Below are 24,486 nucleotides of genomic sequence, written 5' to 3'. Positions count from 1 at the left end.
GGGGAAGATTGCTCTTTGCCAACAATCTCCAATCACATTACTAACTCCAAACAACGCAACCATCGAATCCCCAGTCAAGGGAGGGCTGCTCGGTCTGCGTTATTATTAAGATAACATTATTGGATACTTTTTTGTTCATTATCCGGCGCCGACCTCCTTCTCCGGCCAAACCAGGGGCACGTAGAAAATCTCCACCACTGCAGATCCCTTGGTGCAGGTGCACAGTTTGCTTTGAGTCTAGTGATCTGATTCTGCCAGCACATCCTTGTTTGTTGTGGCAGAGAGCCTTAAAATTCTGCACACAGTTTGTCTGTTTGTAGAAGAGTGTCAGAATTGTTGGATTGTTGTGTTGACCCCTTGCATACACTTTGGCCCCTTGTACTGCTTATTCCAACATCCTAGTCTCAACTAGAGAGGCCACCCTGCCCTTTCCCAAAATGGATAGAGCAATTAAGTTTGGCTGACAAGGCTCTTGTCTCCTTTAGAACAAATCTTTGTCATCTCCTTTCAAGTTTTAGCAGTGAGACCCAGCTGCCACCACGCCAATGGGATCACCTATGGCACCTGATGCACGGCCCTCGGAGGAGGCCATACCACCCACGGGACCAATATTCAAAGACCTCCCGGCTTTTTTAGCATGGCGCAAATGCGGAATCCAATTTGCGCTTGACCCAATATACCATAAAGAGGATCTTGATCTCGTTCAATTTGATAGTGTGGATCAAAATGCACAATTCCTCGTTCTCGACTCAGAGGACATCCTGCCTATTACTCGAGGGTGGGGGATATGCCTCTTAGGCAGATTTGCGGGTCGATTCCCCGGGAAAGAAGCTATCCAAGGCTTAATGAAAAGATGGCCATGCAAATCAAGAGTCACAATCCATCGAAGGGGATGGCTATGCTTCCAGTTCGGGAGCGAGGGAGATATGGAAAAAGTTAGGCAAAAAGGCCCCTTCGATGTATTTGGAACGCCACTCGTTCTTCAACCCATGCCATCAGATTTCGACCCGGATATGGAGCCTGAAGTAAAAGTCCCAGTCTGGCTGCGTCTTGTGGACTTACCTCTAGACCTTTGGAACCTATCAGCAGTTAGTAAGATCGCTTCATTCATTGGGACCCCACTAACAACGGACTTCAAAACACTGAGACGAGAGTCCATGGATGGTCCCAGAATCCAAGTTATCGTGAACACAGCGCAACGGCCAAAGGAAGCTATAAGTGTCCAGCTGCCCTCCGGAAACTTCCTTGAAGTAAAGATTGAGTATGAATTCATGCCAAAATACTGCCCATCTTGCAAGGTGTATGGTCACCTTTTGGAAGAATGCACCGGCCAAGGGGATGAATGGGAGCTGGTGAAGAAAAAGGAGACACACTCACGATCTGCGTCACGTGGGCGATCAAAGAGCGCTCCCAGAAAGCCAAACTCATCGGCAACCCCTTACCGAAAGAAACCGAATGAACAGCACCAGGGTGTCAATAGATAGCCTTGGGTTCGGGCACGGAATCAGAGCAAGCCGAAGGGGAATTTCCTCCAACATACAGATCATAATCCGAGACCCCCCCTGCTTGGGGAGATGCCACCCATGATGAACCAATTCGACCCACTCACGACGGAGTTTGAGTCAGACTCTCTTGCCATCCCTCCACCACCAACTGTCAATGATTATGTCCTCAACGCCATCATCAAACTTGTTGGGAAGCAAGCGCAAGAGCATAGGGGCAGAAACAGGAATCGAGACCCAAGGCTCAAGGACAAGGTTGGACCAACACCACGCTTCTATGCTGGAGAAACATCAAGGTCCAAGGACTTGCCACCCCCGGACGTTCAAAATGCTATGAAAATAAGCACAGAAGAACCCGAACAACCTATCGGGGTCATAATCAATACCGAGACTGATGTAGCCAACAATGAACCAACCACACCGAAGGGGATGGGTACCGAGGCAGATGACGAGGGTGGTAAGGACGCCGAGGCATCTGGCAGACAAGGAAGGACCCCAAAGAAGAAAGGAGACGTCAGGAGAAGGAAAACCCGATCCAAATCACGCACCAAAGAGGGGACCGCTCCTGGAGATGGGAAGGATGGTCTTGAGGATGACCCAGGTCCTAGCCCATGATAGTAGCAACATGGAACATTAGGGGTTTGCAGCAAGTCCCCTGTCAAGCTGCGGTTGCCGATTTTGTGAAGAAACACAAAATCGACATGATTGGGCTTCTTGAAACCAAGCTCAAGCATAAGAACTACACCTTTCTGATGAGGAACAAGTTTAAGGGATGGAGCAACATTGATAACTTTGACATGAGCGACAAAAGAAGGATGCTGCTCATTTGGAACCCAAAGCGTGTGGAGCTCGAAGTGATCAACATCGACGTCCAAACAATCCACACAAAAATCAGGTGCTTGGCTTCCAATCACTCTTTCCATTTTACTTTGGTTTATGGGGAACACACAATCCCTGATAGACGTGGCCTTTGGGACTCACTGATTGAACATGTCCAGCAGGGGGAACCAACGCTTGTCAGCGGGGATTTCAATAATGTTATGGCAGCAGATGAACGTGTTGGGGGCATTGTCCCAACAGAGTATGAGATCAAGAATATGGTGGACACTTGCGCTCTTCTTGGATTAGAAGATATTATGGCAGTGGCTGTCGATTCACTTTCTCCACCAACCGAGGGCTCATGAGCAAGATAGACAGGGCCATGGTGAATGATGCATGGTATGCAAATGGATACCTTGCCTCGACCGAGATCATGCCCCCGGGGATATACTCAGACCACTCTCCAATGGTCACTACTCTTTTTGGTACCACACTCTCTTACCCGAAGCCTTTCAAGTTCTTTAATTATTGGCTCAAGCACAGCAGGTTCGGGGAAATTATGGATGAGAAGTGGCACGCCCCCATCCAAGGCACAACCCAGTTTGTGTTAACCGAAAGAGGCAAGAATTTCAAGACTCATCTCAGAGACTTCAGCTTCCAAGAATTCAATGATCTTTCCAAGAGGGCCAAGGAGGCAGCTGAGTGTTTGGCGGAGCTACAAAAACAGTCAGATGCGGATAACTCAAACTTGATGCTAAGAGAACATATCACGCACCAGCGGAACTTAGCCGCCTACCTCGATGAGTCCGAGAGAGCATTCCTTGAGCAAAAGGCCAAGCTTAAATACTCGCTCCTTAGCGATCGGGGCACAGCCTTCTTCCATTCTATTGTCAAGCGAAATAATGCAAGAAACTATATCTCTTTGCTGCATAGAAGTGATGGGTCGACCACAAGGGACCAAGACGAGATCATTCATGACTTCGTGGACTACTTTCAAGAGTTACTGGGGACGAAGAAGCAAGTCACGCCTATTGATATTAAAGTACTGCAACAAGGGCCTCTCATGTGCGACATGCATAGCAAAGAAATGGTCAAAGCAGTCACAGATTTGAGATCAAAGCTGCCCTCTTCGACATTGGAGACGACAAGGCCCCTGGCCCCGATGGGTACAGTTCGACATTCTTCAAGAAACAGTGGGACAAGATTGGGGAGGAGGTCATCCAAGCGGTCAAAGAGTTTTTCTCTACGGGTCAGATGCTTAAGACGCTCAACACTACAATTATCAGTCTGATCCCAAAGACAACAACCAATCCGAGAGTTGGGGACTTTAGGCCGATTTCTTGCTGCATCGTGATTTATAAAGTCATCACTAAAATTCTATCGGCGAGAATGCTTCCCTTGCTTGACAAGCTGATTAATGGTGCCCAATCAGCCTTCATCCCTGGTAGGAGCATCATGGACAACATACACCTAGCACAGGAGCTTATGAGGGGTTACGCAAACAAGAAGAACTCCCCGAGGTGCACTGTCAAGATTGACCTGTGCAAGGCATATGATACTGTGGACTGGGAATTCATCAAAGCGGTCCTCCTCGGCCTTAACATCCACCCGAAGTTTGTTTATTGGGTCATGACATGCGTCTCCACACCAAGGTTCTCAATCGCTATCAATGGTAGCCCTCACGGCTTCTTTGGAGTAAAGAGGGGCATTCGACAAGGAGATCCCATGTCACCAACCCTATTCATCTTTTGCATGGAATATTTATCCCGATTGCTAGCCGACAGGACAACGGATACAAACTTCAACTACCATGCAAGATGTACCAAGCAACGAATCACCCACCTTGCTTTCGCTGATGATCTCATGTTGTTTGCCAGGGGTGATGTGATGTCCATGGCTATCCTTTCTGATACAATGCAAGAATTTGCAGAGTGCTCGGGCCTAGAAATCAACAAGGAGAAATCCAACTTGTTCACATGCGGGATAAGCCATCGAAGGGACTCGGAGGAGATTAAAGACATTTTTGGCTTCCCTATCGGCACCCTACCTGTCCGATACCTTGGAGTTCCGCTCGACTCCAAGAAACTCAACATTGTGCACTACTCACCCATGATGGAGAAGATTGCTTCGATTACCAACAAATGGACGGACACAACCCTTTCTTATGCAGGTAAGGCAGAGCTTATTCGGTCAGTTTTGCAAGGTGTTGAGTGCTATTGGATGCAAGTCTTCCCGCTACCGGCAAATGTGAGAGACCGTATCATATCTATCTGCCGAGAGTTCCTTTGGGGAACTAAACACCCCCCGATTGCTTGGAAAGACTTGTGCCTGCCGAAGGAGGAATGCGGCTTAGGGTTCCGACATCTCGGCGCTTGGAATAAAGCCTTGTTAGCTCGTAACTTATGGAACATCCATAACAAGAAAGATTCACTTTGGATTAAGTGGATACACAGTGAGTTCCTGCCAACTAGGACTTTATGGGAGTGGACACCAAGGAAGAGAGACTCGCCGTTCTTCAAGAGGATACTGGAGATTAGGGACGAAATGCTCAACACAATGTCGCACTTGGAGGCCGAAGCTCTCTGGGCCAAATGGTACGTTGTTAGGGGCACTCTCCAAGCTTATGAATGGTTTCGCCCTAAGGCCGAACGCAAGCTTTGGCCGAGATTTGTTTGGATCAACGTTGTCCCACCAAAATATTCCTTCACAACCTGGCAAGCAGTGAAGGGCCGTCTTGCAACCAGGGACAGACTTGTCTTTACGGAAGGGGACCTACACTGTCCGTTATGTGAAACCCATCCCGAATCAGCCGACCACCTCTTTTTCAAGTGCACCAAGACAACAGTTGTGTGGACAGATATTAAGAGATGGCTCGGACTAAGGAGACTGATCACCACCATCCCTAGCGCCATTAAGTGGATGACCAAAGAAAGAGTCGCAGCCGTTATCCGTAAGGCAAGAAGACTTGCACTCATGTCAACAGCCAGTCTTATCTGGCGGGCCCGGAACGCTTTGGTCCACGAAGGTACTACCTTCGAGCCGAAACATATCATATTCGAAGTAAAGAAAGTGACATACGCCACTCTTTATACTTTGTACCCCCATGAATATGTCCAAATGTACCTTGGCATGTAAGGCACAAGAACTTTTCCTTTTAATGAACTATGAACCAAGGGTTTGCCTTGGTTGGGTGGGACTACCACTGCCATCGGTTTTTAAGCCGTGGTAGGATGGTGTGTTGTTGTTCTCTTTGCTCTTTGATGCGTCTCGATCACAACAAATCCAAGTGCCCTCGTCTAGAGATGCCCCTCTTAGCCCACGTATACTTCATCTCAGTCGCCCCCAAATTAACGGCCCATGACTTCCGTGCCATCCATTAACAATATTGCGGCACTAAGATGCTTAGACCCATGTACATGGACACCCCTCAAAGCCATCCCTCGGACCCTCTCTTATGGTGTCCCAGTCGCCCATATATGTTTTACCTAGGTTTTCTAAACCCAACAGTATGACATTCCCCTCTCGAACGATAAATTTCAGGGGCGCTCGCCTGGACGGGCTTGCATTCGTTAGGGACGTTGATGTATTGTCAAGCTGACTAAGGCCTCTCGCTATGCCTCATTGCCACTTGGGAGCTGGGAGCTAAGCTCGGCCGGGCTCCCCATCGGCTCGCACCACTCTACCCTCGGTCCCCCATATATATTTAATCTAAGTTTTCCGAGCCAAGCGGTATAACCTTACCGAAAAGAACGATAAATTTCTCCTCGGGCGTGCCATACTCAGCCCCGGATCTGGCTTGCGCTCGGTAACACCTTCCGGCTGTCTGGCTCGTGAACCTCAAAGCATCTTCCGTAAACAACCTCACCCCCCCCCTTTTTGTTTCTTTTAGGGTACTCTTTTTCCTCTTGGGGATTTTTCCCATTTGGGTTTTGCCCCAAGAGGTTTTAATGAGGCCCGCCCTCCACCTATGGAGGGTTTCTATTTGTGGTTTCGGGATAGACCCGGACTATCCCACATGGGTATGCCCATGTTTCTGTGTATATGGCAAGGACGTTTGTCTAAGCCATTAGGCTGGCTAGGATCCACGACGTTTTCTATGGTTTTTTTGGGTTTGTGATTGTAGCTTGGCTTGGTAAAAGCCCTTGGGTATGCCCGAGTTCACTTGTATTATGTTACTTCTCCCTCCTTGGCTCGCTAGCCTCGGCTAGTTGGCTTTTTGGTTGTAATTCTCCCCCCTTTTTATTTATAAAATTTTTGATTCATCAAAAAAAAAAAAAAAAAAAAAGGGGGCAGAGTGGGGGAAACTCACCGAATGGGGTAGGGAATTAGGTGAAAAAGGAAAAAGAAAAAATTTATATATAGCTAGAAAATGGGTAGGAAATTCTGCAGCCTGACCCAGGAAAATATAGAAAGAAAAGATAGTTAGAAAATGGCCAAGAAATTCTATAACCTGGCCCAAGAAAAAAAAATGAAAAAAATCAAGGGCAGGAAAATATTATAACCTGGCCTAGAAAAAGGTAGAAAGAGAAAGAACAAGGAAGCAGATAGGAAAAATAGTGGTCAGAAAAAAAATTGGTACTCTGACCTAGTAAACGACAATAGACAATAAGGCCAGAATGGCCAAGGAATAGCCTCAGTTTTGGGAATGCAGCATGTAAACAGGGGGGTGGTTCCTGCTTTTGTTCCTAAGTTCACATGTCCCTCGCATATTTGCTTCATACATATATTTTTGAACTTAGACCCCTTAGGATTCTCACCTATGCACATTACAATCCCCTGGTCCTGTTACAACCTTAAGAATGACCTTAAGGAGCTTTTTTGTGTCAGAAGAACCGAAGGCATCAGTGGTAAGGCAGAAAGTATGAATGAGTGAAAAGTCCTAACGTTTCTGGTAAGGAGCGAGTGATTGAGTGAATCCAACAACTTACTAAAAATAGAGGCCATCTAGACAAACTGACAAACTAAGACTGTAGACAATTGGCGAGACCTTAAGCTTGTGGGGACAACTGCTACAATAATAAACCAGTTTATACATATGTGCTTTTCTGTGATCTTTCTTTCTTTTTATGTCTGAGTTTTTCTCAAATCTTTTTGTGTCTGGGTCTAGGACTTTCTCATTTTTCCCAAGTATAGTAATAATAACCATGCTCGAAATTTGCCTTATCTCTTTATTTTGTCTTTTATACTTGAGGACAAGTAGTGTGAGCAGTTTGATAAGGTCAATTTCATGTATTGGTTATGGGGCAAATTCAATGATATCTGGGGTTTAACACATGTTTTAAGTCAGGACGTGCAGAGAAAATTTCCAGACCGAGGGACAAGAGAAGAAATTTACCGAGCGAAGGAAAGGAGCGAAAAAGGAGCAAAAGAGCAACAATTTACAAGACGGTGGGAGCTTCGAAGACAAAGGGACAAAATGGAGAATACAAAGAAGGATCTAGAAGCCGTCTGTCTATAAATACTGGAGGCGCATACAAAATGAAGGAGGATTATTTTCACGCTCGAGCTATTAGTTCTTAGCTCACTGCTTCAATTTTCTCTACACACACACATTGCACCATGGGATAATTCGGGGAGGTTCGAATCTTAATCGATAGTTAGTCTGTGTACCACCGTCTCTATGCGAGGCGAAGAAACTATTGTTTTTAATTTCTGTTTTTGCTACTCTTGAGTCGACCTTTCGCTGTTCGAAGCTCGAGGATCGTTTCATTATTGTTTCACCGTTGAATTCCGGGTTATTTTGCTATAGAAGTTTATGTTTTGTTTCTTATTCATGTTGTTCTCTGTTTTATGTTTACTTTGGATGCTTTTCGCACTTGATCTATTTTGTTGAAGTTGAATTGTGCTGGAATTGTAGTTGATCAGAGGAATTTGGTTAGATCGGGGTGATCGGAGATGGAATTTGGTGTAGTTTGTTGGGGATTGCTTGGATCCGGAGTGGATGAAGCATCCGATGTTTAGATCTGTTGAAATTCTGCATGGATTTTAAAGTTTAGTTACTGTTTTCTCATTTACCTCGTCTAGTGATAGTAGATCTATTCTAATTTTCAGTTTAATCGTAATTTGATCGTTTGGTTCGACATGCTTTGCTCCGATTTGATGTTTTACTCTGTTTTCTGCATATGTGATCATGGATCGTTGGAGAGGATGAAGTTAGTTGTTAGTTAGAACCTGATTTGCACCTTTATTTCGTACTATTTCTGTTTTAGGATAATGGTCCTCCCAGTCTGTTCTTCATCGGTCTAGCTATTTTTAGGAAAATGGTTCACTAGGTCTAGTAAATTTCATTGTTGAAGTGTTACTCTGTTAAGATCTCTATTTTCATCATGCATGTTTTCATTATGTTTTCTTTTCCTAGGTCTAGCTGTTAGAATAGATCATTTGCATTTCCCTAGTCTAGTAGTTAAGTTTTCAACCCAAACCGTTCCAAGTCCTCTTAACTCTCACTCGCGTCCTACTTCTCTCTGTGGGTTCGACCCTTGCTTCTCTATGCTAGTTACAGTGTAGTGGGTTGAGGTATTATTTTCTTTGACAGCAGGCTGAAGGTGAGTCGGACAACCATAGTCATCTTGGTTATTGAGTTCCTAGACTTTGCAATCTAGAGAATTCCCTTGATCTGAGGATTATGAATTAATTGGTATGTAATGTGCTCTCAACGGTCAGTATTGTCGTATGAATTAATTGATATGTAATGTGCTCTCAACCTGACCATCAGTACTGTCGCACCAATCCTGCTCCTGTCGAGATTATGGAAAAAAATTGGGCTCACCAAACTAATTCCTCTCACAGTTCGTTCAAAATTCTAGTGACAAAGATCATATAACAACTCCACCAGCAAAGTGCAATTTGGCCCAATAATGAAAACCAGATATTTCTTTCATATTCCTTTGTAATGACTATTATGGCATTTAATGTTCTTGAAAGCTATTATGTATGTGTGGTCTAATGGAGAACACACACACACTGGACACATTCTCACACACACTACACATACACATTCAAAAACACAATGCACATATTCAAAATTTTAAATTCAATTCTATATTTAATTTTACCAAGCAAAAGATTTGGAATTGAATACTAAATCCATTCTTTCTAATTCAATTCCGTAGAATTCCAATTCCAATTCAATTCCAACTTCGTGTACTAAACGGACCCTAATAGAAATTCTAAAAGGAATATGAATCACTTATGATGGGACGGAGGAAGTACTATTTATTTTTTCAATTTCAATAATTTACAATATTTTGTACTATCTTTTTTCAATTTCAATAGTTTACTTGGTTATTAATTAAGCTTTGAATAAGTCTGTTGTATTGTTGTTTTGAATAAGTGGTCAAATTAAACAGATAGATATATTATTGATGCCTAAGTCTCTAACAAACATGATGTCTAAGTTCTAATGGATAAATATAGTTTTAAATTTTCATAACAGGAAAATATTATTTTAACCTCTCTATTTACATATACCTATATCAGTTTTAAATTTTCATAACAAGAAAATATTTATTTTAACCTCTCTATTTACATATACTTGTATCCTTTTTTCTGTTCCTGTGAATTACCAAATTTAATTCCATCAGAATAATTTTCTAAAGAAAACACTAATCACATTAAATAGGAGGTTGCACATAAATTGATGGTTTTTTTAATCGTTAATATAGAGTAGTTCGATATTCAAGTTCATTAATTTTTGTACTTAATGTAGTTACAACGACATATATCAAAGTTCATTAATAATTTTACAGAAAGAATGGTCCTTTTTGAAGATCTATCCTGCAAAAGTCATCAAATCACCCTACACTTAAATAAAAATAAGTGAATGGAACAATTATGATATACATAAATTTTAACTCAATTTTAAAACAGAGTAAATGCGTACCAAATCTTTTAGTTTTACAACGATAACTTTTGTTGTGAAAATGTAAAATTGAGTGATCTACGTACAAATACATACTAGCTTTATTTTTGGGATTGCCTAAAAATCTCCACTACCGTCTATCATCTCACCTAACCCTCCTTATTCTACGTGATTTTCCTCTCTCTCTCTCTCTCTCTCTCTCTCTCTCTCTCTATATCAAATAGAATCGGCGTAGCATGAATACAATATACTATTACTTTCTTTTAACCAATAAATTCATATGAATCTAATAGAAATTCCAAAAGGAATGTGAATCACTTATTATGGGACGGAGGAAGTACTATTTTTTTTTCAATTTCAATAGTTTACAATATTTAGTACTATATTTTTTCAATTTCAATAGTTTACTTGGTTATTAATTAAGCTTTGAATAAGTCTGTCGGCACCTTATTTTTGTTTTGAATAAGTGGTCAAATTAAACAGATAGATATATTATTGATGCCTAAGTCTCTAACAAACATGATGTCTAAGTTCTAATGGATAAATATAGTTTTAAATTTTCATAACAGGAAAATATTTATTTTAACCTCTCTATTTACATATACCTATATCAGTTTTAAATTTTCATAACAAGAAAATATTTATTTTAACCTCTCTATTTACATATACGTGTATCCTTTTTTCTGTTCCTGTGAATTACCGAATTTAATTCCATCAGAATAATTTTCTAAAGAAAACACTAATCACATTAAATAGGAGGTTGCACATAAATTGATGGTTTTTTTATCGTTAATATAGAGTAGTTCGATATTCAAGTTCATTAATTTTTGTACTTAATGTAGTTACAACGACATATATCAAAGTTCATTAATAATTTTACAGAAAGAATGGTCCTTTTTGAAGATCTATCCTGCAAAAGTCATCAAATCTCCCTACACTTAAATAAAAATAAGTGAATGGAACAATTATGATATACATAAATTTTAACTCAATTTTAAAACAGAGTAAATGCGTACCAAATCTTTTAGTTTTACAACGACAAAATACTTTTGTTGTGAAAATGTAAAATTGAGTGATCTACGTACAAATAACATACTAGCTTTATTTTTGGGATTGCCTAAAAATCTCCACTACCGTCTATCATCTCACCTGACCCTCCTTATTCTACGTGATTTTCCTCTCTCTCTCTCTCTATCAAATAGAATCGGCGTAGCATGAATACAATATACTATTACTTTCTTTTAACCAATAAATTCATATGAATCTAATTTATAAAATTGTTAGAACAAAATTATTTTTTTAATGTGGAAATAAATTATTGTCACGACCACAACTCCCTAGTGCTAGTGAGCGTAGCTATTTCGCGACTAAACAATTCTCAACAATCATAGGACAACATAAGAAGGGTGGAACCACTTAAAGCAATAGTCTCAAAGGCATATGGGTACATAGTCAGAACGAGTTCAGAGTATCAAGTTCATAACTTTCTAGCACATAACTCTAGATTGCAACGGAAGAGTCCAAGACAAAATAGCACGTATGAAGACATGCTACTTTGGGTTACCTAACTACTTATTTAAAAGTCTTGTCCCAACACCTTCGCCTCCTCATACACGTTCAACCTGCACATTAGAAAAGAAACATGCAGGGCTGAGTATTTGATATACTCAGTGGGCACATTGCCGAAACATAATTTCGTAAAAGTTTTGTCAGCCAATTGAGTGATCATGGGGTTTTAACTTAAAAGGCCCGAGTCACTAAAAGTATTTTTTTGTTCGTAAAATTGATTGCGCAATCACATAACATATATACCATATCTGAAACGTATGTGAACCGGGAATGTGGCCACATTCCACGACGGTCACTGGATCGGCCAACTTAAAAGCTAGCTCACGATCCCCATATGTGTACACTAGTCCGAGTAGGCTTTACTTCCCCACAGGGACCCGAATTCGATTAAACATAATTGGCATAGCCAAGCAGATAGGTAATCCATAAAACATAAAATGGCATGACAAAACATAAATAGCATAATTTTCACATAATCATGCTTGAAGGCAAGTTCACATTTTGAAAGAAATGCCCACCTCAAAAGCTTAATTCCATAGTCGAAAATTCCTTGACTTGATCTTAAACGACGTGTGAGGACGCCCCTTTAGAAATAAGGTAATAATTTAATTAAACTTTAAAAAGTCAAATAAACTTAAACATGAATGCATCCTAAGTGCATGTCCATTTTATTCTTCTTCTTAGTCTTCTAGAAAAGTTCTAGAAATCTTGAAACAGTAATTAAAAATCGGGAGATTTAATTTATTATAGAAAGTTAAGACATTATTCATTTAACCTTGAGAGTACTACTTCCCATATATCTCGTTCAAAATTAAATTATCATCTCGGGTTTAATTGGCGAACCATCACATAAAAATTTGATCGAGCAACTTCGGAGGGCTCATGATTTAATTAGGCACAACAGGCCCAACTCCTTTTATTTTAATTTGTGGCCCAAGCTCCATAATTAATTCTATTAACAGGCAGCCCACTTCTCTATTTAATTTCTTAGTCCATACTTTTAATTAAAGAGGCCCATCAAAACAAAGTAGAAATGGCCCAATACTAATACTCCCAACTCCATCGGTCTCTCTCTCTCATTTCCAAAATTTCCCCAAATTGGAAGTGGAAATCCCTGAATCCTTCTCCCTCCTTCATCTCGGCGAAATCGCCGCTCCACCTGGTCACCGGAGCGCCGCCAGTTCTGGCTCCTCGGCGTCACGGAGTCGCCGGCGGCTTCCGTCTCCGTCCAGCTCTCTGTCTCTCTCCCGGACAGAAACAGCACCTCTTCCATCTCTCGTCTTCTCCGGCGAATTCACAGCCGGAGTGGCCCCCTTTTGCGGTCGAACACCGCTGTTCGTTGCTCGGCTGGACAGCCCTTGCCGCTGCTCCGCCGTCGGGTCGCCGCTGTCTCGCAGTCAGCGCCGCCATCTCCGTCAAAACTCCTATAGCTAAGTTCTCCATTCCATTATTTCCTTGTGTAGTTATTTAGCTTTAATGAACTAAGTCTATGGCAATATGTAAATTGAGCATTGGGGACTTCTTTGAACTTGCTGTGACAGATTTGATTTCTTTGATTTGGTGTTTGAAACTTAAGCTTTCACTTACTGGAATGAGCTTGATATTTGGCTAAAGTGTTGATCCCTTGATTATTAAAGCTTGCTACTATTGTGAGGCTCCTACTGCCATAAATCTATGTTCTTGAGCCTAGCATGATGTTCGAAACAAAAGCAGAGGGTGTGCTTGTGTTTTATTGATTGAGATTCTTAAGTTGTGGTGCCTCTATATGATGATATGAAAAAAGTATATATGGGAGAAGGGTGGAGGTGTATTACCTCTTGAAGCTGCGGCTGCTTTGAGAATTCAGCTCTTAAAACCTCAGCTTTCTTCCTCTCAAACTTGCTATGTTGCTGGAAAAATTTGAAGGTGTGTAGGAGAGTGTTCAAGGGTGGTGTGGAGGGGAATTTATAGCAGAGTGTGTACTCGTGAGAATTTAATGGAGCTGTTGTTATTACTTTGTTCTCTTCTTGCAGCAAATCCTCCTTTTTAAGATCTTCACTAAGCTTTTTAATTAATACATTCGTCCCTTTCTTGAAGCACAAGTACTCCCTTCATAATATCACTTGTTTGGACATGTAGGGGTGCAGGTGGTTGCTTGATTCAGGCAGATTTGGTGCAGCTAGAGGGAGACGTTTTGGGTTAGCTACTTGACAAGGAGTTGGTTAAGGGTGAGTTGCCACTCCAAGAAAGGCAAGTCTCCAATTTGGCAGCATTGAAAAGTAAACCATATTTGTTTTATCTTAGTATGTCCCTCATTTCATTTATTGCTTAGCACACAGGTTTGCAGCCTTTTACTCCTAAGCCTTAAGAACTTTTGTTTTCTTATTGCAGCTCTCGGTTGTGGAAGTGGATGTGTAGGAGTTTACCTGCTATTTTAGGATCATTTTGACCTCCTTTGATAAAGTAAGGATGCCTTCTTCCCTTGCTTGGTTTGATGTTGAAAAAAAATACCTTACAATATTTATTAGTTTTTGTCTATACATTGCAGGTTGTACCCATAGGAGAAAGAGTTATTGGGCTGTTATTTGGGCTGACCTTCGGGCCGACGGCCAAACTCTCGGGCTGCGCAAGGTGTGACTCGGGCTTAAGAAGAGGGGCCCAATATTTGTATATTTGTATTCTTAAATTCTTTCTCATCATCACATGTGTAATTTATTTTGTAACTAGAGAGTAGCTTGATATGTATTCGAACTTTCTAGATCAGCAAAGTAACCTCGTATTCTTTCTTGACGTTTATTATATTTAATTTAATACATATATACGAAATTTATTTTAGCCTAATAGACAGCCTTCAATTTAGCAAACAAGCAAAGTCATCGACTAATATTTCTAATTCGAAAGTAATTAGAAGCAACAAACATTTCTAGTTCGACATTAAACTTGAAGAAAATGGTAATAAAATAGTGGGTATTACAATTATAATCGGAGAATAGCATTGCTACCTAAAATCCCCAAAACCAGGACAAAATTTAACATATGAAATAGTGGCAATAAATGACTATTATGGCATTTGAGAAAACACACACACTGCACACATTCTTAGACATACACACCGCACACATTCTCACACACACTACACCTACACATTCACACCCATAGTGCACATATTCAAAATTTTAAATTCAATTCCATACCAATTACTTCATTTTACCAAACAAAGGATTTGAAATTTAATTCTAAATCCATTCTTTCCAATTCGATTCCATAGAATTCCAATTCCAATTCAATTTCAACTCCGTGTACAAAACGGACCCTAATAGAAATTCCAAAAGGAATGTGAATCACTTATTATGGGACGGAGGAAGTACTATTTTTTTTTCAATTTCAATAATTTACAATATTTAGTACTATCTTTTTTCAATTTCAATAGTTTACTTGGTTATTAGTTAAGCTTTAAATAAGTCTATCGGCGCCTTATTGTTGTTTTGAATAAGTGGTCAAATTAAATAGATAGATATATTATTGATGCCTAAGTCTCTAACAAACATGATGTCTAAGTTCTAATGGATAGATATAGTTTTAAATTTTCATAACAAGAAAATATTTATTTTAACCTCTCTATTTACATATACATGTATCAGTTTTAAATTTTCATAACAAGAAAATACTTATTTTGACCTCTCTAAATACATAAACATGTATCCTTTTTTTTTTCTGTTCATGTGACTTACCGAATTTAATTCCATCAGAATAATTTTCTAAAGAAAACACTAATCACATTAAATAGGAGGTTGCACATAAATTGATGGTTTTTTTATCGTTAATATAGAGTAGTTCGATATTCAAGTTCATTAATTTTTGTACTTAATGTAGTTACAACGACATATATCAAAGTTCATTAATAATTTTACAGAAAGAATGGTCCTTTTTGAAGATCTATCCTGCAAAAGTCATCAAATCACCCTACACTTAAATAAAAATAAGTGAATGGAACAATTATGATATTCATAAATTTTAACTCAATTTTAAAACAGAGTAAATGCGTACCAAATCTTTTAGTTTTACAACGATAAAATACTTTTGTTGTGAAAATGTAAAATTGAGTGATCTACGTACAAATAACATACTAGCTTTATTTTTGGGATTGCCCAAAAATCTCCACTACCGTCTATCATCACACCTAACCCTCCTTATTCTACGTGATTTTCCTCTCTCTCTCTCTCTATCAAATAGAATCGGCGTAGCATGAATACAATATACTATTACTTTCTTTTAACCAATAAATTCATATGAATCTAATTTATAAAATTGTCATAACAAAATTATTTTTTTAATGTGAAAATAAATTATAATCGGAGAATAGCATTGCTACCTAAAATCCCCAAAACCAGGACAAAATTTAACATATGAAATAGTGGGAATAAATTCGATTCCATAGAATTCCAATTCCAATTCAATTTCAACTCCGTGTACAAAACGGACCCTAATAGAAATTCCAAAAGGAATGTGAATCACTTATTATGGGACGGAGGAAGTACTATTTTTTTTCAATTTCAATAGTTTACAATATTTAGTACTATATTTTATCAATTTCAATAGTTTACTTGGTTATTAATAAAGCTTTGAATAAGTCTATCGGCGCCTTATTGCTGTTTTGAATAAGTGGTCAAATTAAACAGATAGATATATTATTGATGCCTAAGTCTTTAACAAACACAATGTCTAAGTTCTAATGGATAAATATAGTTTTAAATTTTCATAACAAGAAAATGTTTATTTTAACTTCTCTATTTACATATACATGTATCCTTTTTTCTGTTCCTGTGACCTACCGAATTTAATTCAATCCGAATAATTTTCTAAAGAAAACACTAATCACATTGAATTGGAGGTTGCACATAAATTGACAGTTTTTTTTTATCGTTAATATAGTGTAGTTCGATATTCAAGTTCATTAATTTTTGTACTTAATTAAGTTACAACGACAAATATCAAAGTTCATTAATAATTTTACAGAAAGAATGGTCCTTTTTGAAGATCTATCCTGCAAAAGTCATCAAATCACCCTACACTTAAATAAAAATAAGTGAATGGAACAATTATGATATAAATAAATTTTAACTCAATTTTAAAACAGAGTAAATGCTTACCAAATCTTTTACTTTTGCAACGATAAAATACTTTAGTTGTGAAAAAGAAAAATTGAGTGATCTATCTACAAATAACATACTACCTTTATTTTTGGGATTGCCTAAAACTCTCCTCTATCGTGACTCATCTCTCCTAATCCTCCTTATTCTACGTGATTTCTCTCTCTCTCTCACAAATAGAATCAGCGTAACATAAATACAATATACTACTCACTCTGTCCCACGTTACTTGAGTCACTTCTTTTTCGCACTCGTTTATATTATTCTCTTTCTTACTTTACTTTATCTCCACTTTAACTATTTGTTATTATTTTTTCAAAACAAGTGCGAAAAAGAAGTGACTCAAGTAACGTGGGACGGAGAGAATATTACTTTCTTTTAACCTATAAATTCATATGAATCTAATTTATAAAATTGTCAGAACAAAATTATTTTTTTATGTGGAAATAAATTATAATTGGAGAATAGTATTGCTACCTAAAATACCCAAAATCAGGACAAAATTAAACATATGAAATAGTGGCAATAAATGAATATTATGACATTCAATGTTCTTGAAAGCTATTATGTATGTGTGGTCTAATGGAGAAAACACACACACTGCACACATTCTTACACATACACACAGGACACATTCTCACACACACTACATATACACATTCACACACACAATGCACATATTCAAAATTTTAAATTCAATTCTATATCAATTATTTCATTTTACCAAACAAAGGATTTGGAATTGAATTCTAAATTCATTCTTTCCAATTCAATTTCATAGAATTCCAATTCCAATTCAGTTCCAACTCCAACTCCAACTCCAACTCCAACTCCAACTCCAACTCCAACTTCGTGTACCAAACGGACCCTAATAGAAATTCCAAAAAGAATGTGAATCACTTATGATGGGATGGACCAACGGAGGAAGTACGATTATATTTTTTAATTTCAATAGTATACAATATTTAGTACTATCTTTTATCAATTTCAATAGTTTACTTGGTTATTAATAAAGCTATGAATAAGTCTGTCGGCGCCTTATTGCTGTTTTGAATAAGTGGTCAAAATTAAACAGATAGATATATTATTGATGCCTAAGTCTTTAACAAACACAATGTCTAAGTTCTAATGGATAAATATAGTTTTAAATTTTCATAACAAGAAAATATTTATTTTAACTTCTCTATTTACATATACATGTATCCTTTTTTCTGTTCCTGTGACCTACCGAATTTAATTCAATCCGAATAATTTTCTAAAGAAAACACTAATCACATTGAATTGGAGGTTGCACATAAATTGACAGTTTTTTTTATCGTTAATATAGTGTAGTTCGATATTCAAGTTCATTAATTTTTGTACTTAATTAAGTTACAACGACATATATCAAAGTTCATTAATAATTTTACAGAAAGAATGGTCCTTTTTGAAGATCTATCCTGCAAAAGTCATCAAATCACCCTACACTTAAATAAAAATAAGTGAATGGAACAATTATGATATACATAAATTTTAACTAAATTTAAAAACAGAGTAAATGCATACCAAATCTTTTAGTTTTACTACGATAAAATACTTTTGTTGTGAAAATGTAAAATTGAGTGATCTACGTACAAATAACATACTAGCTTTATTTTTGGGATTGCCTAAAAATCTCCACTACCGTCTATCATTTCTCCTAACCATCCTTATTGTACGTGATTTTCCTCTCTCTCTCTCTCTATATATATATATATAAATATCTAATAGAATCGGCGTAGCATAAATACAATATACTATTACTTTCTTTTAACCAATAATTCATATGAATCTAATTTATAAAATTGTCAGAACAAAATTATTTTTTTTATGTGGAAATAAATTATAATTGGAGAATAGCATTGCTACCTAAAATCCCCAAAATCAGGACAAAATTTAACATATGAAATAGTGGCAATAAATAACTATTATGGCATTTGAGAAAACACACACACTGCATACATTCTTACACATACACACCGCACACATTCTCACACACACTACACCTATACATTCACACCCATAGTGCACATATACAAAATTTTAAATTCAATTCCATATCAATTATTTCAATTTACCAAACAAAGGAATTGGAATTTAATTCTAAATCCATTCTTTCCAATTCGATTCCATAGAATTCCAATTCCAATTCAATTTCAACTCCGTGTACCAAACGGACCCTAATAGAAATTCCAAAAGGAATGTGAATCACTTATTATGGAACGGAGATTTTTTTTTCAATTTCAATAATTTACAATATTTAGTACTATCTTTTTTCAATTTCAATAGTTTACTTGGTTATTAATTAAGCTTTAAATAAGTCTATCGGCGCCTTATTGTTGTTTTGAATAAGTGGTCAAATTAAATAGATAGATATATTATTGATGCCTAAGTCTCTAACAAACATGATGTCTAAGTTCTAATGGATAGATATAGTTTTAAATTTTCATAACAAGAAAATATTTATTTTAACCTCTCTATTTACATATACATGTATCAGTTTTAAATTTTCATAACAAGAAAATACTTATTTTGACCTCTCTAAATACATAAACATGTATCCTTTTTTTTTTTTCTGTTCATGTGACTTACCGAATTTAATTCCATCAGAATAATTTTCTAAAGAAAACACTAATCACATTGAATTGGAGGTTGCACATAAATTGACAGTTTTTTTATCGTTAATATAGAGTAGTTCGATATTCAAGTTCATTAATTTTTATACTTAATGTAGTTACAACGACATATATCAAAGTTCATTAACAATTTTACAGAAAAAATGGTCCTTTTTGAAGATCTATCCTACAAAGTCATCAAACTACCCCACACTTAGATAAAAATAAGTGAATGGAACAATTATGATATAAATAAATTTTAACTCAATTTTAAAACAAAGTAAATGCTTACCAAATCTTTTAGTTTTGCAACGATAAAATACTTTAGTTGTGAAAATGAAAAATTGAGTGATCTACGTACAAATAACATACTACCTTTATTTTTGGGATTGCCTAAAACTCTCCACTATCGTGACTCATCTCTCCTAATCCTCCTTATTCTACATGATTTCTCTCTCTCTCTCTCTCTCAAATAGAATCAGCGTAACATAAATACAATATACTACTCACTCTGTCCCACGTTACTTGAGTCACTTCTTTTTCGCACTCGTTTATATTATTCTCTTTCTTACTTTACTTTGTCTCCACTTTAACTATTTGTTATTATTTTTTCAAAACAAGTGCGAAAAAGAAGTGACTCAACTAACGTGGGACGGAGAGAATATTACTTTCTTTTAACCTATAAATTCATATGAATCTAATTTATAAAATTGTCAGAACAAAATTATTTTTTTTATGTGGAAATAAATTATAATTGGAGAATAGTATTGCTACCTAAAATACCCAAAATCAGGAAAAAATTAAACATATGAAATAGTGGCAATAAATGAATATTATGACATTCAATGTTCTTGAAAGCTATTATGTATGTGTGGTCTAATGGAGAAAACACACACACTGCACACATTCTTACACATACACACAGGACACATTCTCACACACACTACATATACACATTCACACACACAATGCACATATTCAAAATTTTAAATTCAATTCCATATCAATTATTTCATTTTACCAAACAAAGGATTTGGAATTGAATTCTAAATTCATTCTTTCCAATTCAATTTCATAGAATTCCAATTCCAATTCAATTCCAACTCCAACTCCAACTCCAACTCCAACTCCAACTTCGTGTACCAAACGGACCCTAATAGAAATTCCAAAAAGAATGTGAATCACTTATGATGGGATGGACCAACGTAGGAAGTGCGATTATATTTTTTAATTTCAATAGTTTACAATATTTAGTACTATCTTTTATCAATTTCAATAGTTTACTTGGTTATTAATAAAGCTTTGAATAAGTCTGTCGGCGCCTTATTGCTGTTTTGAATAAGTGGTCAAATTAAACAGATAGATATATTATTGATGCCTAAGTCTTTAACAAACACAATGTCTATGTTCTAATGGATAAATATAGTTTTAAATTTTCATAACAAGAAAATGTTTATTTTAACTTCTCTATTTACATATACATGTATCCTTTTTTCTGTTCCTGTGACCTACCGAATTTAATTCAATCCGAATAATTTTCTAAAGAAAACACTAATCACATTGAATTGGAGGTTGCACATAAATTGACAGTTTTTTTTATCGTTAATATAGTGTAGTTCGATATTCAAGTTCATTAATTTTTGTACTTAATTAAGTTACAACGACATATATCAAAGTTCATTAATAATTTTACAGAAAGAATGGTCCTTTTTGAAGATCTATCCTGCAAAAGTCATCAAATCACCCTACACTTAAATAAAAATAAGTGAATGGAACAATTATGATATACATAAATTTTAACTCAATTTAAAAACAGAGTAAATGTGTACCAAATCTTTTAGTTTTACTACGATAAAATACTTTTGTTGTGAAAATGTAAAATTGAGTGATCTACGTACAAATAACATACTAGCTTTATTTTTGGGATTGCCTAAAAATCTCCACTACCGTCTATCATTTCTCCTAACCCTCCTTATTGTACGTGATTTTCCTCTCTCTCTCTATATATATATATAAATATCTAATAGAATCGGCGTAGCATAAATACAATATACTATTACTTTCTTTTAACCAATAATTCATATGAATCTAATTTATAAAATTGTCAGAACAAAATTATTTTTTTTATGTGGAAATAAATTATAATTGGAGAATAGCATTGCTACCTAAAATCCCCAAAATCAGGACAAAATTTAACATATGAAATAGTGGCAATAAATGACTATTATGGCATTTGAGAAAACACACACACTGCATACATTCTTACACATACACACATTCTCACACACACTACACCTATACATTCACACCCATAGTGCACATATACAAAATTTTAAATTCAATTCCATATCAATTATTTCAATTTACCAAACAAAGGAATTGGAATTTAATTCTAAATCCATTCTTTCCAATTCGATTCCATAGAATTCCAATTCCAATTCAATTTCAACTCCGTGTACCAAACGGACCCTAATAGAAATTCCAAAAGGAATGTGAATCACTTATTATGGAACGGAGGAAGTACTATTTTTTTTCAATTTCAATAATTTACAATATTTAGTACTATCTTTTTTCAATTTCAATAGTTTACTTGGTTATTAATTAAGCTTTAAATAAGTCTATCGGCGCCTTATTGTTGTTTTGAATAAGTGGTCAAATTAAATAGATAGATATATTATTGATGTCTAAGTCTCTAACAAACATGATGTCTAAGTTCTAATGGATAAATATAGTTTTAAATTTTCATAACAAGAAAATATTTATTTTAACCTCTCTATTTACATATACATGTATCAGTTTTAAATTTTCATAACAAGAAAATACTTATTTTGACCTCTCTATTTACATATACATGTATCCTTTTTTTTCCGTTCATGTGACTTACCGAATTTAATTCCATCAGAATAATTTTCTAAAGAAAACACTAATCACATTGAATTGGAGGTTGCACATAAATTGACGGTTTTTTTATCGTTAATATAGAGTAGTTCGATATTCAAGTTCATTAATTTTTGTACTTAATGTAGTTACAACGACATATATCAAAGTTCATTAATAATTTTACAGAAAGAATGGTCCTTTTTGAAGATCTATCCTACAAAGTCATCAAACTACCCCACACTTAGATAAAAATAAGTGAATGGAACAATTATGATATAAATAAATTTTAACTCAATTTTAAAACAGAGTAAATGCTTACCGAATCTTTTAGTTTTGCAACGATAAAATACTTTAGTTGTGAAAATGAAAAATTGAGTGATCTACGTACAAATAACATACTACCTTTATTTTTGGGATTGCCTAAAACTCTCCACTATCGTGACTCATCTCTCCTAATCCTCCTTATTCTACGTGATTTCTCTCTCTCTCTCTCAAATAGAATCAGCGTAACATAAATACAATATACTACTCACTCTGTTCCACGTTACTTGAGTCACTTCTTTTTCGCACTCGTTTATATTATTCTCTTTCTTACTTTACTTTATCTCCACTTTAACTATTTGTTATTATTTTTTCAAAACAAGTGCGAAAAAGAAGTGACTCAAGTAACGTGGGACGGAGAGAATATTACTTTCTTTTAACCTATAAATTCATATGAATCTAATTTATAAAATTGTCAGAACAAAATTATTTTTTTTATGTGGAAATAAATTATAATTGGAGAATAGTATTGCTACCTAAAATACCCAAAATCAGGAAAAAATTAAACATATGAAATAGTGGCAATAAATGAATATTATGACATTCAATGTTCTTGAAAGCTATTATGTATGTGTGGTCTAATGGAGAAAACACACACACTGCACACATTCTTACACATACACACAGGACACATTCTCACACACACTACATATACACATTCACACACACAATGCACATATTCAAAATTTTAAATTCAATTCCATATCAATTATTTCATTTTACCAAACAAAGGATTTGGAATTGAATTCTAAATTCATTCTTTCCTATTCAATTTCATAGAATTCCAATTCCAATTCAATTCCAACTCCAACTCCAACTCCAACTCCAACTCCAACTTCGTGTACCAAACGGACCCTAATAGAAATTTCAAAAGGAATGTGAATCACTTATGATGGGATGGACCAACGGAGGAAGTACGATTATATTTTTTAATTTCAATAGTTTACAATATTTAGTACTATCTTTTATCAATTTCAATAGTTTACTTGGTTATTAATAAAGCTTTGAATAAGTCTATCGGCGCCTTATTGCTGTTTTGAATAAGTGGTCAAATTAAACAGATAGATATATTATTGATGCCTAAGTCTTTAACAAACACAATGTCTAAGTTCTAATGGATAAATATAGTTTTAAATTTTCATAACAAGAAAATGTTTATTTTAACTTCTCTATTTACATATACATGTATCCTTTTTTCTGTTCCTGTGACCTACCGAATTTAATTCAATCCGAATAATTTTCTAAAGAAAACACTAATCACATTGAATTGGAGGTTGCACATAAATTGACAGTTTTTTTTATCGTTAATATAGTGTAGTTCGATATTCAAGTTCATTAATTTTTGTACTTAATTAAGTTACAACGACAAATATCAAAGTTCATTAATAATTTTACAGAAAGAATGGTCCTTTTTGAAGATCTATCCTGCAAAAGTCATCAAATCACCCTACACTTAAATAAAAATAAGTGAATGGAACAATTATGATATAAATAAATTTTAACTCAATTTTAAAACAGAGTAAATGCTTACCAAATGTTTTACTTTTGCAACGATAAAATACTTTAGTTGTGAAAATGAAAAATTGAGTGATCTACGTACAAATAACATACTACCTTTATTTTTGGGATTGCCTAAAACTCTCCACTATCGTGACTCATCTCTCCTAATCCTCCTTATTCTACGTGATTTCTCTCTCTCTCTCTCAAATAGAATCAGCGTAACATAAATACAATATACTACTCACTCTGTCCCACGTTACTTGAGTCACTTC

At 36.1% G+C, this 24,486-nt stretch overlaps 2 protein-coding genes and 2 long non-coding RNA genes across 4 annotated transcripts; 3 read left to right on the top strand and 1 right to left on the bottom strand.

The window, feature by feature from the left end:
- The first annotated feature begins 545 nt into the window (after positions 1 to 545).
- Positions 546 to 1,484, top strand: LOC148933601 (uncharacterized). Its single transcript, XM_089060713.1, has one exon. The coding sequence runs from the start codon at positions 546 to 548 to the stop codon at positions 1,482 to 1,484; it is 939 nt and encodes a 312-aa protein (XP_088916839.1).
- A 1,219-nt stretch (positions 1,485 to 2,703) lies between these two features.
- On the top strand, positions 2,704 to 3,612 carry LOC148933600 (uncharacterized). The gene has a single exon (XM_089060710.1). The coding sequence runs from the start codon at positions 2,704 to 2,706 to the stop codon at positions 3,610 to 3,612; it is 909 nt and encodes a 302-aa protein (XP_088916836.1).
- Positions 3,613 to 11,580: 7,968 nt separating this feature from the next.
- LOC148933599 (uncharacterized) lies at positions 11,581 to 13,692 on the bottom strand. Its single transcript, XR_016137407.1, has 3 exons — positions 13,566 to 13,692; positions 12,270 to 12,335; positions 11,581 to 11,804 (listed from the first exon to the last, which is right to left on the bottom strand). It is a non-coding gene; the product is annotated as an uncharacterized LOC148933599 (long non-coding RNA).
- A 151-nt stretch (positions 13,693 to 13,843) lies between these two features.
- Positions 13,844 to 14,520, top strand: LOC125197450 (uncharacterized). Its single transcript, XR_016137405.1, has 3 exons — positions 13,844 to 13,980; positions 14,122 to 14,193; positions 14,279 to 14,520. It is a non-coding gene; the product is annotated as an uncharacterized LOC125197450 (long non-coding RNA).
- Positions 14,521 to 24,486: the final 9,966 nt, after the last annotated feature.

Source organism: Salvia hispanica, chromosome 1 (genome assembly GCF_029641045.1).
Source record: "Salvia hispanica isolate PSC_SH4W2 chromosome 1, Shi_PSC_v1, whole genome shotgun sequence".
Taxonomy (NCBI): domain Eukaryota; kingdom Viridiplantae; phylum Streptophyta; class Magnoliopsida; order Lamiales; family Lamiaceae; genus Salvia; species Salvia hispanica.
This window is presented reverse-complemented; position numbering and strand designations above follow the sequence as displayed.

Bases quoted from the DNA above. Each gene is read 5' to 3' on its own strand.
- LOC148933601 (XM_089060713.1), top strand. From the start codon at position 546: ATGGGATCACCTATGGCACCTGATGCACGGCCCTCGGAGGAGGCCATA.
- LOC148933600 (XM_089060710.1), top strand. From the start codon at position 2,704: ATGGTGAATGATGCATGGTATGCAAATGGATACCTTGCCTCGACCGAG.